Consider the following 18,207-nt stretch of genomic DNA (forward strand, 5'->3'; position numbering starts at 1 on the left):
CAAAGTGTGGACTTTGGTTGACTTGCCCGTTGATTGGCAAGCAATTGAGAATAAATGGATCTTCAAGAAGAAGACTGACGCTGACAGTAATGTTACTGTCTACAAAGCTCGACTTGTTGCGAAAGGTTTTCGACAAGTTCAAGGGATTGACTATGATGAGACCTTCTCACCCGTAGCGATGCTTAAATCTGTCCGAATCATGTTAGCAATTGCCGCATTTTATGATTATGAAATTTGGCAAATGGATGTCAAAACTGCATTCCTGAATGGATTTCTGGAAGAAGAGTTGTATATGATGCAACCAGAAGGTTTTGTCGATCCAAAGGGAGCTAACAAAGTGTGCAAGCTCCAGCGATCCATTTATGGACTGGTGCAAGCCTCTCGGAGTTGGAATAAACACTTTTGATAGTGTGATCAAAGCATTTGGTTTTGTACAGACTTTTGGAGAAGCCTGTATTTACAAGAAAGTGAGTGGGAGCTCTGTAGCATTTCTGATATTATATGTGGATGACATATTATTGATTGGAAATGATATAGAATTTCTGGATAGCATAAAGGGATACTTGAATAAGAGTTTTTCAATGAAATACCTCGGTGAAGCTGCTTACATATTGGGCATTAAGATGTATAGAGATAGATCAAGATGCTTAATTGGACTTTCACAAAGCACATACCTTGACAAAGTTTTGAAGAAGTTCAAAATGGATCAAGCAAAGAAAGGGTTCTTGCCTGGGTTACAAGGTGTGAAGTTGAGTAAGACTCAATGTCCGACCTCGGCAGAAGATAGAGAGAAAATGAAACATGTTCCCTATGCTTCAGCCATAGGCTCTATCATGTATGTAATGCTGTGTACCAGACCTGATGTGTGCCTTGCTATAAGTCTAGCAGGGAGGTACCAAAGTAATCCAGGAGTGGATCACTGGACAACGGTCAAGAACATCCTGAAATACCTGAAAAGGACTAAGGATATGTTTCTCATATATGGAGGTGACAAAGAGCTCATCGTAAATGGTTACGTTGATGCAAGCTTTGACACTGATCCGGACGATTCTAAATCGCAAATCGGATACGTGTTTATACTGAACGGTAGAGCTGTCAGTTGGTGCAGTTCTAAACAAAGCGTCATGGCGGCATCTACATGTGAAGCGGAGTACATAGCTGCTTCGGAAGCAGCAAATGAAGGAGTCTGGATGAAGGAGTTCATATCCGATCTAGGTGTCATATCTAGTGCATCGGGTCCAATGAAAATCTTTTGTGACAATATTGGTTCAATTGCCTTGGCAAAGGAATCCAGATTTCACAAGAGAACCAAGCACATCAAGAGACGCTTCAATTCCATTCGGGATTTAGTCCAAGTGGGAGACATAGAAATTTGCAAGATACATACGGATCTGAATGTTGCAGACCCGCTGACTAAGCCTCTTCCACGATCAAAACATGATCAGCACCAAGGCTCCATGGGTGTTAGAATCATTACTATGTAATCTCGATTATTGACTCTAGTGCAAGTGGGAGACTGAAGGAAATATGCCCTAGAGGCAATAATAAAGTTATTATTTATTTCCTTATATTATGATAAATGTTTATTATTCATGCTAGAATTGTATTAACCGGAAACATAATACATGTGTGAATACATAGACAAACAGAGTGTCACTAGTATGCCCCTACTTGACTAGCTCGTTGATCGAAGATGGTTATGTTTCCTAACCATAGACATGAGTTGTCATTTGATTAACGGGATCACATCATTAGGAGAATAATGTGATTGACTTGACCCATTCCGTTAGCTTAGCACTTGATCGTTTAGTTTGTTGCTATTGCTTTCTTCATAACTTATACATGTTCCTATGACTATGAGATTATGCAACTCCCGTTTACTGGAGGAACACTTTGTGTGCTACCAAACGTCACAACGTAACTGGGTGATTATAAAGGTGCTCTACAGGTGTCTCCGAAGGTACTTGTTGGGTTGGCGTATTTCGAGATTAGGATTTGTCACTTCGATTGTCGGAGAGATATCTCTGGGCCCTCTCGGTAATGCACATCACTCAAGCCTTGCAAGCGTTGCAACTAATAAGTTAGTTGTGGGATGATGTATTACGGAACGAGTAAAGAGACTTGCCGGTAACGAGATTGAACTAGGTATTAAGATACCGACGATCGAATCTCGGGCAAGTAACATACCGATGACAAAGGGAACAACGTATGTTGTTATGCGGTCTGACCGATAAAGATCTTCGTAGAATATGTAGGAGCCAATATGAGCATCCAGGTTCCGCTATTGGTTATTGACCGGAGACGTGTCTCGGTCATGTCTACATAGTTCTCGAACCCGTAGGGTCCGCACGCTTAAAGTTCGGTGACGATCGTAATTAGGGTTTTTGTGTTTTGATGTACTGAAGGTTGTTCAGAGTCCCGGATGTGATCACGGACATGATGAGGAGTCTCAAAATGGTCGAGACATAAAGATTGATATATTGGAAGCCTATATTTGGATATCGGAAACGTTCTGGGTGAAATCAGGATTTTACCGGAGTACCGGGGGGTTACCGGAACCCCCCGGGGGTTATTGGGTCTACATGGGCCATAAGGGAGAAGGGGGGGCGGCGCCCCCTTTCCTCTTTCTCCCTTCCCCCTTCCTTTTCCAACAAGGCAAGAGGGGGTAGTCCTACTCCCGGTGGGAGTAGGACTCCTCCAGGCGCACCCCTAGGGCCGGCCGCACCCCCCTCTCCCTCCTTTATATACGGGGGCAAGGGGGCACCCCAGGACACAGAAGTTGATCTTCGTGATCGTTCCTTAGCCGTGTGCGGTGCCCCCTTCCACCATATTCCACCTCGGTCATATCGTAGCGGTGCTTAGGCGAAGCCCTACGTCGGTAGAACATCATCACCGTCATCACACCGTCGTGCTAACGAAACTCTCCCTCAACGTTTTGCTGGATCGGAACTCGAGGGACGTCACCGAGTTGAACGTGTGCAGAACTCGGAGGTGCCGTACGTTCGGTACTTGGATCGGTCGGATCGGGAAGACGTACGACTACTTCCTCTACGTTGTGTCAACACTTTCATTGCCGGTCTACGAGGGTACGTAGACAACACTCTCCCCTCTCGTTGCTATGCATCACCATGATCTTGCGTGTGCGCAGGATTTTTTTTGAAATTACTACGTTCCCCAACAGCTCCATCAACCCGCACGACCTCCAGGGGCGGCCTCGCACGCACATGTGCCATAAGCAGCAGCAGTTCCAGGTACAGGACGAGTCACTCCCAGTAATTCATCACGCAGATGCACCATCAAGCTTCACATACATGCACGGGGCACGACCAAGTGCGTGCTGATGGATATGAGTATGCTACGATCGAGCTCCAACCAGATAGCATCAGCATCGAGCTTCTTCCGGACCCGGATCCACGCGTCTTCAGCTTCATCGACCTGTCCAGCATCAGCATCTCACGCACGCGGCGTCAATCTACAGTAGTTCCTGCGGCACATCTACTCCAACACGGAGGGGTGCAGCCAGCCGAACACATCTACACCGAGCTGACCTGTTGCAACTGCATCGACATCTACACCAATCTGACACATCGATCTACACCGAGCATTCTGCATCAATATTCAACAACCCGAGCCGAACTACATCAACCTGTACGACTACGCGAGGCTATGAACCAACATACTTCTTCAGCACGGCGCAACATCGACAGTTCATCACCGCGGAGGGACACCTTCTAGCGACACATCATCGTCGACATGCCGCTGCAACGTCATCGCCGACACTTCATCACCAAGATCTTCATCAACGTCGTCTTCACCAACATCTTGATCAACACACCGCCGCCGCCTCGTCCACAAGATGGGCACCTGGCGTCCTCTGACAGACTTTTCTGCAAGACGCGACCTCGACGACGGCAATGACCGCGTCACGACAATGGCATCGACCGCGTCATCCACGACGGCACAACTGCATCGACATGGCGTCACTATAGTGACGACCCCTACACGGCCACACGGTTCTAGCAAAACCGATGTGTGCTCGATGGGTTTCCTCCGGTCTTGGCAAAACTGGTGGTGGACTCATCGCCGACGGCACCCTCTGACATCCGCAAGGTGCATCGTCCACGACTGCAGCTCCGTCATCTACAACATCGTGCAATCTTCGGACATGTCTTCGTCATTTATCAGGATGCATGGGTCAGCCTTGACTTTGAAGGGAGGAATTTCATGAAACTTTTCATAATCTTCGGACATGTCTGTCTTGCCCTCCACTCCCACGATGTCCCTTTTTCCTGAAAGAACTGTGTGGCGCTTTGGCTCAACGTATGATGTATTCGCTTCCTTATCTCTTCTTTTTCTCGGTTTGGTAGACATGTTCTTCACATAGATAACCTATGACACATCATTGGCTAGGATGAACGGTTCATCAGTGTACCCAAGATTGTTCAGATCCACTGTTGTCATTCCATACTGTGGGTCTACCTGTACCCCGCCTTCTGAAAGATTGATCCATTTGCACTTAAACAAAGGGACCTTAAAATCATGTCCGTAGTCAAGTTCCCATATGTCCACTATGTAACCATAATATGTGTCCTTTCCCCTCTCGGTTGTTGCATCAAAGCGGACACCGCTGTTTTGGTTGGTGCTCTTTTGATCTTGGGCGATCGTGTAAAATGTATTCCCATTTATCTCATATCCTTTGTAAGTCAATACAGTCGAAGATGGCCCCCTGGACAACGAGCACAACTCATCACAAACAGTGTTGTCACCTCTGAGACGTGTTTCCAACCAACTGTTGAAAGTCCTGATGTGTTCACATGTAATCTAGTCGTCGCACTACTCCGGGTGTTTGGAGCGCAGACTGTTCTTGTGTTCATCGACATACGGGGTCCCAAGGTAGAGTTCTGTAGAACTGTGTAGTGTGCTTGAGACCAAGAATATCCGTCCCTGCATATTTTTGAGTCCCCTCCAAGCCTGCCTTTTCCAATCAGTCTCCCCTCATACCACGATTTAGGGAGACCTATCTTCTTAAGGCCAGGAATGAAGTCAACACAAAACCAAATGACATCCTCTGTTTGATGGCCCATGGAGATCCTTCCTTCTGGCCTAGCGCGGTTACGCACATATTTCTTTAGGACTCCCATGAACCTCTCAAAGGGGTACATATTGTGTAGAAATACGGGCCCAGAATGACAATCTCGTCAACTAGATGAACTAGGACGTGCGTCATGATATTGAAGAAGGATGGTGGGAACACCAGCTCGAAACTGACAAGACATTGCACCACATCACTCCTTAGCCTTGGTATGATTTCTGGATCGATCACCTTCTGAGAGATTGCATTGAGGAATGCACATAGCTTCACAATGGCTAATCGGACGTTTTCCGGTAGAAGCCCCCTCAATGCAACCGGAAGCAGTTGCGTCATAATCACGTGGCAGTCATGAGACTTTAGGTTCTGAAACTTTTTCTCTGGCATATTTATTATTCCCTTTATATTCGACGAGAAGCCAGTCGGGACCTTCATACTAAGCAGGCATTCAAAGAAGATTTCCTTCTCTTTTTTGGTAAGAGCGTAGCTGGCAGGACATTCATACTGCTTTGGAGGCATGCCGTATTTTTCGTGCAAACGTTGCAGGTCCTCCCGTGCCTCAGCTGTATCTTTTGTCTTCCCATACACGCCCAAGAAGCCTAACAAGTTCATGCAAAGGTTCTTCGTCACGTGCATCACGTCGATCGAAGAGCGGACCTCTAGGTCTTTCCAGTAGGGTAGGTCCCAAAATATAGATTTCTTCTTCCACATGGGTGCTTGTCCCTCAGCGTCATTCGGAACAGCTAGTCCGCCGGGACCCTTTCCAAAGATTACGTGTAAATCATTGACCATAGGAAGTACGTGATCACCGGTACGCATGGCGGGCTTCTTCCGGTGATCTACCTCGCCTTTGAAATGCTTGCCTTTCTTTCGACATTGATGGTTGGTCGGAAGAAATCGATGATGGCCCAGGTACACATTCTTTCTGCATTTGTCCAGGTATATACTTTCGGTGTCAGCTAAACAATGCGTGCATGCGTGGTATCCCTTATTTGTCTGTCCTGAAAGGTTACTGAGAGCGGGCCAATCATTGATGGTTACAAACAGCAACGCGCGCAGGTTAAATTCCTCCTGTTTGTGCTCATCCCACGCACGTACACCGTTTCCATTTCACAGTTGTAAAAGTTCTTCAACTAATGGCCTTAGGTACACATCAATGTCGTTACCGGGTTGCTTAGGGCCTTGGATGAGAACTAGCATCATAATGAACTTCCGCTTCATGCACATCCAAGGAGGAAGGTTATACATACATAGAGTCACGGGTCAGGTGTTGTGATTGCTGCTCTACTCCCCGAAAGGATTAATGCCATCCGTGCTTAAACAAAACCATACGTTCCTTGGGTCACGTGCAAACTCAGCCCAGTACTCTCTCTTGATTTTTCTCCACTGCGACCCATCAGCGGGTGCTCTTAACTTCCCGTCTTTCTTACGGTCCTCATTGTGCATCGCATCAACTTGGCATGCTCTTCGTTTCTGAACAGTCGTTTCAACCGTGGTATTATACGAGCATACCACATCACCTTCGTAGGAACCCTCTTCCTACGGGGCTCGCCGTCAACATCACCAGGGTCATCCCGTCTGATCTTATACCGCAATGCACCGCATACCGGGCATGCATTCAAATCCTCGTACGCACCGCGGTAGAGGATGCAGTCATTAGGGCATGCATGTATCTTCTGCACCTCCAATCCTAGAGGGCATACGACCTTCTTTTGTACGTACTGTCGGGCAATTCGTTATCCTTTGGAAGCTTCTTCTTCAATATTTTCAGTAGCTTCTCAAATCCTTTGTCAGGCACAACATTCTTTGCCTTCCACTGCAGCAATTCCAGTACGGTGCCGAGCTTTGTGTTGCCATCTTCGCAATTGGGGTACAACCATTTTTTGTGATCCTCTAACATGCGATCGAACTTCAGCTTCTCCTTTTGACTTTTGCATTGCGTCCTTGCATCGACAATGACCCGGCGGAGATCATCATCATCGGGCACATCGTCTGGTTCCTCTTGATCTTCAGCAGCTTCCCCCGTTGCAGCATCATCGGACACATCGTCTAGTTCCTCTTGATCTTCAGCAGCTCCCCCCGTTGCAGCATCACCGTATTTAGGGGCCACATAGTTGTCATCGTCCTCTTCTTCTTCGTTGTCTTCCATCATAACCCCTATTTCTCCGTGCTTCGTCCAAACATTATAGTGTGGCATGAAACCCTTATAAAGCAGGTGGGTGTGAAGGATTTTTCGGTTAGAGTAAGACTTCGTATTCCAACATATAGGGCATGGACAACACATAAAACCATTCTGCTTGTTTGCCTCAGCCACTTCGAGAAAATTATGCACGCCCTTAATGTACTCGGAGGTGTGTCTGTTACCATACATCCATTGCCGGTTCATCTGCATGCATTATATATAATTATGTGTGTCAAAAGTAAGAAAATCAGACAAGTATCTATCTAAAGTAAAAAAATCAGACAAGTATCTATCTAAAGTAAAAAAAATCAGAAAGAAGATAAGAACAAGAGGCTCACCACGGTGGTGTCGGCGACGAGATCGGCGCGGGCAATTGACGGCGGTGAAAACGGGGACGGGGCGTGACGGACCGCTAAATCTAGACAAATCTCGAGAAAAATGGAGCTCCGAGGTCGAGCTTCGAGAGGAGAAAGCTTAACTAGTGTGGCTCGGGCATTTCATCGAACACCTCATGTGTATAGGAGGTGAGCTAGAGCACCCAAATGCACTCCCCTCGCCGGCCAGAAAAAAAACAGAGCACTATGGAGTGCTCTGCTGCGGCGATGGGGTATATATAGGCAGCTTATTTGTCCCGGTTCGTGACAGGAACCGGGACTAAAGCCCACCCTTCTCGGTTCTAGGCACGAACCGGTACCAATGGTTGTGGGCCAGGAGCGTGGCCCATTGGTCCCGGTTCGTGCCTAGAGCCGGAACAAATGGATCCAGACGAACCGGGACCAATGCCCACGAGGCCCCGGCCGGCCCCCTGGGCTCATGAACCGGGACTAATGCCCCCATTGGTCTCGGTTCGTGAAGAACCGGGACTAATGGACTGGCCAGACCCGAACCAAAACCCTGTTTTCTACTAGTGGAAATATGTACATTTTTCAAGGGTAGCAAATTTTGTAATAACATGTTTCTATTTTCTATTTTACTATGTACATAGCATCCATGGCTAACTTTGGATGCTACATGTAACGTTCAACAATCGCGTTGCTTTCTGTGAGAAAGGATTGCTTACTCAAAGCATTTAAATTAATTGCTTATGTTACTGCCTCAAGCTATGTTTCAGCATACCCAATGACCCGAAGTCTCAGTGATTAGGCATTATGGGACCCAAAATTATCATAAGTGCTAGAAAGAGAAGTTGCCATCAAGATAAGCATAACCAATTACCAGAGCCACATGTACCCTCGATTGTCAGAGACGGCAACCCTGAAGAGTTTAAATGAGAAGCTGATTATTAGCCATCAACATGATTGGGTAAGTTTTGCTCCTTAGTGCAACATTATTCCAATAGTCACTTTATTACGTGATACATCTAGTCAATCTACCATTTAGGTGGCACCAGCGAGATCCAGCTAAGGTAAGAAACTTCTTTGCGAAATGCCTAGTCAAAGCCTTTGAAACTATGCATTTTGAATTATCCAGACACTAATTAATAATTTAATGTGAGATTGTATGTTTGATGCATTCAGCTTCATTATTCTACTACGTCGCAAGTTCCTAACCATGTCGTTGGAAACTCTATAGGCAGTAGGCTTGTAACGAGTTGAAGCCACTGCCATCAAGCAGCTTCCCGGAGGAATATCTGATCCGTTGGCTCTTTTACAACGATCCAGATATCCAAATGATTATTGCAGAAATACATTAGGTTCCTCATTCAGAAAAGTTGTCCAATTATCATCTGTCCTGTTTGCATGGTCAATTTCAGAAGCTTGAATTCAAGTGCACAAATCAATCTGTGATTTGCCTTTTCTTCTCTATGGGCTGCAACGGCCAGCAAATACTGAGAGAACTTTCTGCCTGTGGTAGTATTATTATACTCTGCGTGTGTACTTAACTTATGCTCTTTTTAATCTGAACACTGTGAAGAGAAGCTACCATCTTTTTATTGTCTATAAAATTGAAATGTGTGTTTCCTTGTGCACACACCATAAATGGAAATGCACTTTCTTATCAAAAGGCATGAATTATGCCTCGTCCTATGAATCTGAATATACATTTAGGGATTTGTGCTTCAATTCTATGAAGAAAGTATAAGGTGAACAACTACTACCGTTTGCTGGTGCCGAGCTGCAGCTAATTACGAAAATTGGTTATGAAAACTGAGCCTCAAATCTGGAAGAAACACATTCGTATACGAAAATAATTGTCCAATTAGTACCTCCTTAGTTATGAAACTTTTCACACAAAAGTGCACAACACTTAGGTAGGCAAAAAACTTGTATACCATCGTCAGGGATGAGCCTAGCGAGGGTGGCAGCTCCTGTCTATCACCGATCGGTCGTCCGACGGCGGGACCCGCCAGTGATAACCACTCTGCAATAGGAAAAAAGGATTATGTCTTAGCCATGGTTAATAACATATTTTTTTTCTTTCTTATGCAATGTAGCATTTCATCTAAACAAGCAATAAAACATGTTATGCAATGAAGTACTATGTCTTAGTGTTATTTCTAATCATTAATGGTTGTATGCGCAAACAAAAATTATTGGTGATTAGTGCTTCAACTCCAGTAGTTTTTGCCTATGCACGGTCAGTAGCACATGCGTGGCTACTCAAGTTAAACAGATCCAGGTTTTATCACAGTTAGGCGCAAATAAATATCAGTGAGTAAGCCGCATTATCTGTGAGTAAGCCACATTAAATAACATTTTGAAGTAAGGATGGGAGGATAAACTCCTATATAAGTATTGCTTGTTTTTAGAAAATAATCCATCGTTGTCTAGTCCGGTTAGGATATCTGGCTTTCCCTAGACGACCCGGGTTCAAATCTCAACAATAATGGAATGCAGCGCTTTTTTGCCATCGCAATATTTTCACCCATTTTATAATTTTATTATACTATGTTTGGGTGCCATCCCCATATTTTGAAGACATCTGAATATTTATGACTTTACTTTTCTATAGTGTGCTTTTTATTATCTATGCTTTTGGTAACATCTATGCTTCTATGCTATTATTAAAAAAGCAAACATAAACTACCCTAAAACCACACAACAAACTGTACACGGAATAACCAGGACCCTCCGATTAACTCAACTTAAACACATCCTACTGTCTGTATTACGCTAATGATGTATCAACCAGATCATCGACGTCCCAGATCAAATGTTCTGCCCAACAGACGCCGTGGTCTGCCAATCCTCTTCGCGCTCCGCGTCCCCCGCCCGCAACTCGCGGATCTATTCCACCCACCTCCATAGTTCCCCACCCCCTCCCTCCTCTCTTGTGCTCACCACCGCTACAAGACGCCGCCGGGCGACTCGGGGTGCAGCAGACTCGGCCTGCGGGCGCCGGAATCCCTCTCCTTCGTCGAGCGACGGCGGCGCGGGACGCATCGGGACCGACCTGCGTCGGCGGCGGCGGGATCCCTCTCCTCCTCCGAGTAGCGGCGGCAGTGCGGGACGCAGCGGGCGGCGCATAGCGGTAACCTAGCTCCCCCCGTTCAGCCACTCCATCCCCGTGCTCTATTCTCCCCTACCCAGCTAGGATTCTCCTCACCCCCACGCTCCTACCACACTTGATATTGGTGCCCCCGCTTCCTCCTGGGACGATACTGCCCCATGGATCCCGCCGGCGCCTCACTTCCCCCAGCCTCCTCTCCATGTGACCCCACGATGCCGCCGCCTCACTGTCCCCACCGCGCCCCGTGCTGGTTGCAGCCTCCCTAGCCCTCCTCTCCAGTCACCCGTCATCTAAAAGAAGCGACACCGAGAAGAAAATGGTTAAAATCGTTTACCTGCTGATGTGTTCTTTATACGACTTGTTGGTTCAAAATTTTCCAATCCGTTATGTGATTACTACAGCATCACAAAATGTTAGATGTGTTTGTAAGTAAATACCGCGTAAACAGATCCCACACCTATTCACTCCCGGCTCTATCCAAATCCCCACCATGAGCTCCTTCCTCATGTGGATGACCCATGTCGAGTTCTATATAATTGATTGGATAACCCATGTGGAGTTCCGTATAATTGATTTTGCTGTAAAATTTGTCCAGTTCTAACTAATTCATGACGGGAATTTCAATCTCTTGTGTTCCTAATTTTATTACAAGATTAATTACTGGGTCCTATGAATTTTTTTAGTAGAAGATTTGTGAGTATTTTTCGGCATCGGGTCCTATGAATTGATAAATGTTGGAATGTTGAAAAGATTGTCGATACATTGGTTGAAACAAACAGGTTTCTGTTTTTGCCCATTCTGTTGACGCTGACAACTTGATCTGATTACATTTGTGTTTGCATTACCATTCCTCAAACAAACACCTCCCTAAATGCTTTATACTTGGTTTGGTCTTGTTGGGCATGCCAGGTTTCTTTGTTTTGTTAAAGGATATTATTTATTATGTAAATTTGACCTTTAACAGTTCCTGACGAAAAGTATATATGAGCTCCTAAATGTCTAGAAATTTTGCAGCTCATGTAAATGGATCTCTGTTATAGTGAAGGAACCAGAGGGAAGGATGCTACTGTCTTAGCAGCGGTGTTGATACGTAAGCACTCCACCTATTCTATTTTTTTTGTATCTTTTCACAAGTAACTATCGAACTTGTGTGCTGTCATGCCTCCTAATCTGTCTTCTCCATTGCATCAGCTACAAAAAAAATGAGAAAGAGACTAAAAGGTGCATAGATGAGTAACAGATATGAAAAACACTTGTATACATCATGTCTTGGATAAGAAACATTATGAAAACTTAAATGAAAAATTGTTAGTCAATCTCAAACAGCCGTGACTATCCTGATTTGACGACAGTTATGCGAATTCAGTTGTTGTAGCAGAGTATTGATCTAATGGTCATGAAGTGATGTTTAATTATCAAGATGTGAACTCATTTCTTCTTCTACTGAAATGTTCTTCCGACAGGTCATTATGTGGAGCTTGTGAAGGAAAAAGATAAACCAACAAGCTTAGGCGATCGTCTATTGGCGACAACCTGGTATAGATGACCCACCTATTGTTGATTTTCCAGCTCTCACTTTGTAGGTCTGCAATTGTATCTCCTGTACAAAACAAGAGAGCATTTAAATTTGACACCTACAAATTTGTGGCTTGCTGCATAGGGGATTGCCATATCTATATTCTAATATTCTCTATATATATTTTATTAACGTTCATATCAAATCTTTGTGGTATGTAGGTTCAATAGGTGACAAAACTGATTCTCTCTTACCAGCTATGACTACATGGTCAATATATATACATGTGCAACATCCAAGAAGAGAGATGTCATCGAACTTCTCATTAACTTTTTCCGGCTCTACTCTCTCCTTTACTGTTGAGAGCATATGGAGTGCTATCAATCAATATGAACAGCTTCCTGCCGCCTCTCTTCTTCTGGATTGCTTTGTTTATGAAAATATTCGGTAACTCGATATTTTTCTCTTACTTCATGAGATTATATAATGCTAAGATTTTACTGGTTTCATCTTCTATGTTTGTAGTCATAGCTGAGTTTGTTATTTCTGCGGGAAATGACTAATATGACTTCAGATCCAGCTAAAACACATCATGTTGACATTAATTTTGGAACTTAGAAAATTCTGGAGATGACAAATGTGTCAGTAACCTAAAACACATATTGAAGTATCATTCACCAAGTAGTGCTCAGATGGTAACTTGGTGAGTTATACTGCATATCAGTGCAATCACATTTCTGTACTTTCTCTCCAATAGGGAGGTACGTACAACGATACAAGGCTGTAAATATTAGTAGCACATCTTCTCACATAAGTTACCAAAGCCATGTCCTTCTAATTTTACCCTTATCATGCTTATAGAGCTCGGGAGAGGGGTTGCTAGCTTTGGTAGCTTGATTTTGGTCTGGGGGTAAAGATTTACCATGGGAACTAGGCACAACAATGTTACGTAAATTAGAAAAAAACATGTATCCTTCTATGAACTATATAGTAATTCTGAGCCTGTATGCATATCATTTTTGGGTGTACAGTTTCTGCTATTGTGGATGCTACCAGTTCCAGTTGACAACAATATATTATATCTTTTTTAGGATGTAAATTCGAAACCCGTAATTTGCATTCCTAATCTTTTTAATTATTCTTGTTGTGATGAATAATTTAAGGGTGTCGGTGTTGATATGTGCCATAAAACCCACAGGTTTCCTTTGAGCTCTTTCATTAATGATGTTTGCTCCTCTTTTGTACTTCTAATTATTATGGCAGGAAGTCTCACTACTACACAATTCATGCCTCTGCCAAATATTCTAATCATCTGTATTTTTGAAGTTGTAGATGATTAGATTTTCAGCTAATTTTCTGTTGTAGTATACACATTGTGGCAAGCTAACACTGAAAAGCAGAAATTGGACGCCTCAAGTTCCTGAAGTTTTCATCGCAAAAAAGATAAACTGCTAGACTTAATGAGTGCAGACAATGGAATTCTCGATTTTTATCTGTGCCGTTCAAAAGATGTTGCTTTAGGACATATTTGTAAGCCTTGGAGCTTGTACTTTGGCATGATACCACATTCAAGACCAGAGTTAGTTTTTTTTTAGGGAATGATCAGAAAGTTAGTGAGGATGAGGGAATGTGCTTTTGTTAGAGTTGTTCAGGATGATGGGAGCTGCGGTTTTGGGCCTCCCATATGCTTGTTTGTGCCTGAATATGAGTGTACTTCAAGACGTAATACAAAAATACTTGTTTATGCGATGTAATGTGGATATACATGATCCTATTGGGGTGTGCATACTTAAGGATTTCATGAATGGAATATTGTACTTTTTTGCGGCGGAATGAAACATTGTACTTGTATAATCAATTTACTTCACATGAATATAATTTTATCTGATGCTCCAGATAATTAAAAGTTTACAACTCATTCATGCTATTAGATTTTTGGATGACCAATAATTTGTTACAACAATTAGATGTTTGTCTATGCATTGCAATATGCAATTAGGAAGGTTCGTAAATCTGACGAAAGTATTTTCTGGAAATTTATATGTGATGTTTTTTGCTAGCTCATAAGAACTATAGATGAATGGGATTTTTTTTCTATTATGCTATCGTGCGTTGCACGTGCAAGCTTACTAGTATCAACAAAGGGTGAACACATCCTCTCTTTCTGCCAATCATATATATATATATATATATATATATATATATATATATATATATATATATATATATATACTGCTAAGAAAAATTGAGAGATGTTCAATGGCCTATGCGGATGCTTAATGCGTACATGGAGCAGCTCAATAGAAGCATGCAAAAATGCAACATTTCCTGAATTAGGAAACCCAATTTGTTACATGGAAATATGTACATCAGGCAACATTTCATCCAACCAAAATATAACTACATACAATTTTTTTGCTTCAGACATGTTGCGACGAAAAATGCTTTCAAGAATATTTTGGGCATGCCGAGTCAGCCCAATGTCGATTCCATGCCGTGACAAAATGGCATGAGCAGGGTAGTAGTTCTTCAGTCATTCACAGGCTACTGGATGCTCCCTCATTCCAGCAGCAGCTGTTCTAACTCATCAAAGGCGTCGGTTTCGTTTTCGTCATGGAATTCTCCAGATTCGTCGTTGTCAACCACCGCCAGTTCATCATGGGGAGATACACCTGTTTTCTGGTAGAACTCTTCCTTCTGGGCATCCCACTCTTTGACGATTTCCTCTACCTTGTCACCCAGCAGTTTGTCATTCTGAAGGATGTGCTTGGCATCTTCCACATCAACAGTTTGGCTTGCCTCTGCCAAGGATAGCGATAGGGTCAATGACAGTCCCAATGCTACAAAAAATCCAAGTAGTATAAGATGATGATGAGAAGAGATAAGCACCTGCAAAGGCTGATTCTTTGGCTTTAGCGTAGTCCATTGACAGTTTCTTGATGCTGTCAAGTTCAAACTCCACTCCCTAGATGCAGATTGATGTGTCAGCAACAGAAGAGAAAATGAATACCATTGATACAAAATAAAAAAGTGATTGCCTCATCCTGATATTGTTTCTTATAGTGATATTGCCAGCACTACACAGCTTAGCAATTCTTTATTCAAACCATTAACTGGAATCGTTGCAGGCTACATCAATCACTAACATTGGCAGAATGAAGGGGGGCAGGCGGTGGAGTGGATAAAATAAATGATAACATCAACCCTAATGGCAATGCACTGGAGTGTGTTAAAAATGAAACTAAAAAGAGGCCATGAATGGAAACAGACTAAACTTACCAAGTCTGTGTGCGTGTAACTCCCTATTTGAGTATTTGCAAACAACCTGGAATATAAAAAAAACATTCAGAATATTAGTAAGTAATCAGTAATGTGTTCCTGTCTGCATACAGAGAATATAGCGAACGCAAAAGCTTACTACCCTGCAAGAAGAACACACAAATGCTAATGATGAAGATCAGACAAGACAAATGGTAAAGAAGAAAATCCACATACTTGTCACAGGCAAATTTCACCCGTTTATTCTGGGATGCATTCATTTCATCAACCTCCTTTGCCTCATTGTCACCAAGCAAATTTATGAACCCAAACAGAAACATGCCTTTGTCCAGCATCCTTTTGACAAGTGCTGGTACAAGAGCAAGCCCATTCTGCTTAGCCTCAATGACAAAGTCTTTGAGTTTCTTGGACTCCTCTGTTGCAATCACATATTCAGGGAATTGATCTTTCCAATAAGCCATAAATCAGTGACTAAAAATATACCTTACCAAGAGACAGATAAATTTTGTAGTGTGGCTTGTATGGTTGGCACTCATAAAGGCAGTAAAGGCAGTAAAGCCCAGGCAACCTCTGAAGTAGAGAACTTTGGGAAGTCATATGGCCTACACAGACAAGAAAAATAAAATACATCACCAGTGCTGTAAGAAAGATTGTTGCAGGTAAAGTGGCAATTTCAAGGAAACCATATAGCCTACCAATACAATGCAAAAAGAGGGATTGCATAAAAACGCCTGAATTCGTCTTGGGTCGGCCTTCAAAGATATAAGAAAACTTCTTGGCCATCCACACTCTCTTGAAATCGGTGAATGACGTACAATTTTCCTGCCAAACAGAAGCACAAGGATGCTGCTTATTTAACATTTATATGAGCATGACACACCTTGACTAACTGCATGACAGAAAAAGGAAATCACCTTGGCATAATCATCTAGTAGCTCATCAATATCCAGCTTGAAAGGAGCAAGATCCATACTTACAGTCGACGGCAAACGTGAACCTGAATCCAGAAAAAAATTGCCCACTTCAACAACAACAACAACAACTGCTCGCTTCAATGAGAAATGTAATACTGAAACGGGCACCATCTATCAGAGAACTCCACGGAGAGAAATAGAAGGCCTAAATGATGCAAGAATGCTTTCTGCAGTTTGCTTGTTCTCCCTTTGATGGGACTTTTGAGCTTGGTTATCCAGTCCTCCTTATCAATTTGGTGACATTGTCCACTTTTTTTTTTGGCATTGCCGTTGCTTTCAAAATGCAGTTAGTACTTTTAACTATCAATTTAACAGGTAGTTAAATGCATCTTTTTTAAGCTGTAACAGCAGCAATTTACTAAAACTAGTAAGCAAGCAATCACCAAACTAAATAGATTGCACTGCACAACAAAGTAAAACCACAATCTGCCCGTGAGTCTAGAATTATCTCTACAAAACTCGGCGATTCTACTAGTTCCGAAAGAAGTGATAACAAAGCATTCATGCTGCAGGACCTGATGAGAAATATAATCATGTGTATAAACTGGTAGCAAATCGACCCTAGTGACCACTGACCAGGGAGACCTCAGGATTTCCTAATGAGTGAATTCAACCAAAGATGCTAAGCTGCTGCCGGAATAGTTAGGGAGGAGAACCTACAGCGCGAAAGAATCGTTCTCGGACTCACCAGAGAAGAAGAAGACGTTGCCGAAGTGGCGTTAGCGAAGAACACGAAATTACGACGGTAGGGGCCTGCTCTTGGACACGGGGCTGCAGAGGGGTGGGGAAGGAGAGGGCCGGAGGCTTCGCGGCGGTAGGATGCAGGGGCGGAGGGGCGTTGGGGCAACGGCCGCCGCGGCGCAGTGAGGAGGGGGCCGCGCGAGCTGGATGCGGGGCGGCCTAGGGTGGATTGGGAGACGCGGCAGGGGAGCTTGATAGGGGGCAGGACGCACTCGAACTCGGCCGCGGCGGCGCCGCCTCCCTCTAGGGCTCGGAACGGCCTGAGCCTGATGCGGATGGCGGGAGCTGCGGAAGAGGCGGCGGCTGCAGGCGTGCGTGCGCCTAGCGAGCCAACAGAAACCTGCGCACCGGTGAGGAGACGGGCGCGCCTACACCACACTCTGCTCCGCAGGGCGTTGCGAAGGGCCCGGCCCAGGTAGGTTCCAGGTAAGCTCATCTTTTCTCCTATTTTTCCCTTTCTTCTTTTTTATTTTTTATTGTATTCTTATTATTTACCAAAATATTGTAAGCACATATATTTACAAACATAAAAACGAATAAAAAACTTAAAATCGTGAATTTTAAATACTGTTAATACAATGTAAAACAATTGTTAGCTTAATTAGAAAATGTTGATAGAATATTAGAAAACGGTTTTTGACTTTTTTTTGAACACAGTACAGAAGCAGACGCCCATAGATACATACACACATACCCTCACCCTACCTCTATGAGCATCTCCGAGAGACTGAGCTAGCATATCATCTTGAGATCTAAAAATGTTCAGGTATTTCAAAAATACATGTGAAATTTATGAAAAATGTTAATCATATACTCCCTTCGTCCCAAAATTAGTGTCTTAAATTTGTACTAGCTCTAGTAAAAAGTTATACTAAGCTTCATACACTTACTTTGGGATGGAGTAGAAAATATGTTAAATGTATATAAAAGAAATGTTTGAAATATATATGAAAAATGTTAATAGCATACAAAAAAA

The 18,207-nt window shown here is 43.4% G+C and overlaps 1 protein-coding gene and 1 long non-coding RNA gene across 2 annotated transcripts; one reads left to right on the forward strand and one right to left on the reverse strand.

Annotated features, from left to right (window-relative positions):
• Positions 1 to 10,458: 10,458 nt before the first annotated feature.
• LOC125507919 (uncharacterized) lies at positions 10,459 to 14,023 on the forward strand. The gene is made up of 4 exons (XR_007283131.2): positions 10,459 to 10,742; positions 11,736 to 11,811; positions 12,185 to 12,257; positions 12,459 to 14,023. It is a non-coding gene; the product is annotated as an uncharacterized LOC125507919 (long non-coding RNA).
• Positions 14,024 to 14,538: 515 nt separating this feature from the next.
• On the reverse strand, positions 14,539 to 17,600 carry LOC125507918 (Small nuclear RNA activating complex (SNAPc), subunit SNAP43 protein). Its single transcript, XM_048672447.2, has 8 exons — positions 17,179 to 17,600; positions 16,431 to 16,513; positions 16,212 to 16,338; positions 16,005 to 16,118; positions 15,733 to 15,931; positions 15,517 to 15,562; positions 15,127 to 15,202; positions 14,539 to 15,038 (listed from the first exon to the last, which is right to left on the reverse strand). Exons 2-8 carry the CDS (start codon positions 16,485 to 16,487, stop codon positions 14,797 to 14,799), a joined length of 861 nt encoding a protein of 286 aa, XP_048528404.1. The 5' UTR covers positions 16,488 to 16,513; positions 17,179 to 17,600; the 3' UTR covers positions 14,539 to 14,796.
• Positions 17,601 to 18,207: the final 607 nt, after the last annotated feature.

The sequence above is a fragment of the Triticum urartu genome, chromosome 5A, assembly GCF_056163025.1.
Source record: "Triticum urartu cultivar PI428250 chromosome 5A, HENAU_Tu73, whole genome shotgun sequence".
NCBI lineage: Eukaryota > Viridiplantae > Streptophyta > Magnoliopsida > Poales > Poaceae > Triticum > Triticum urartu.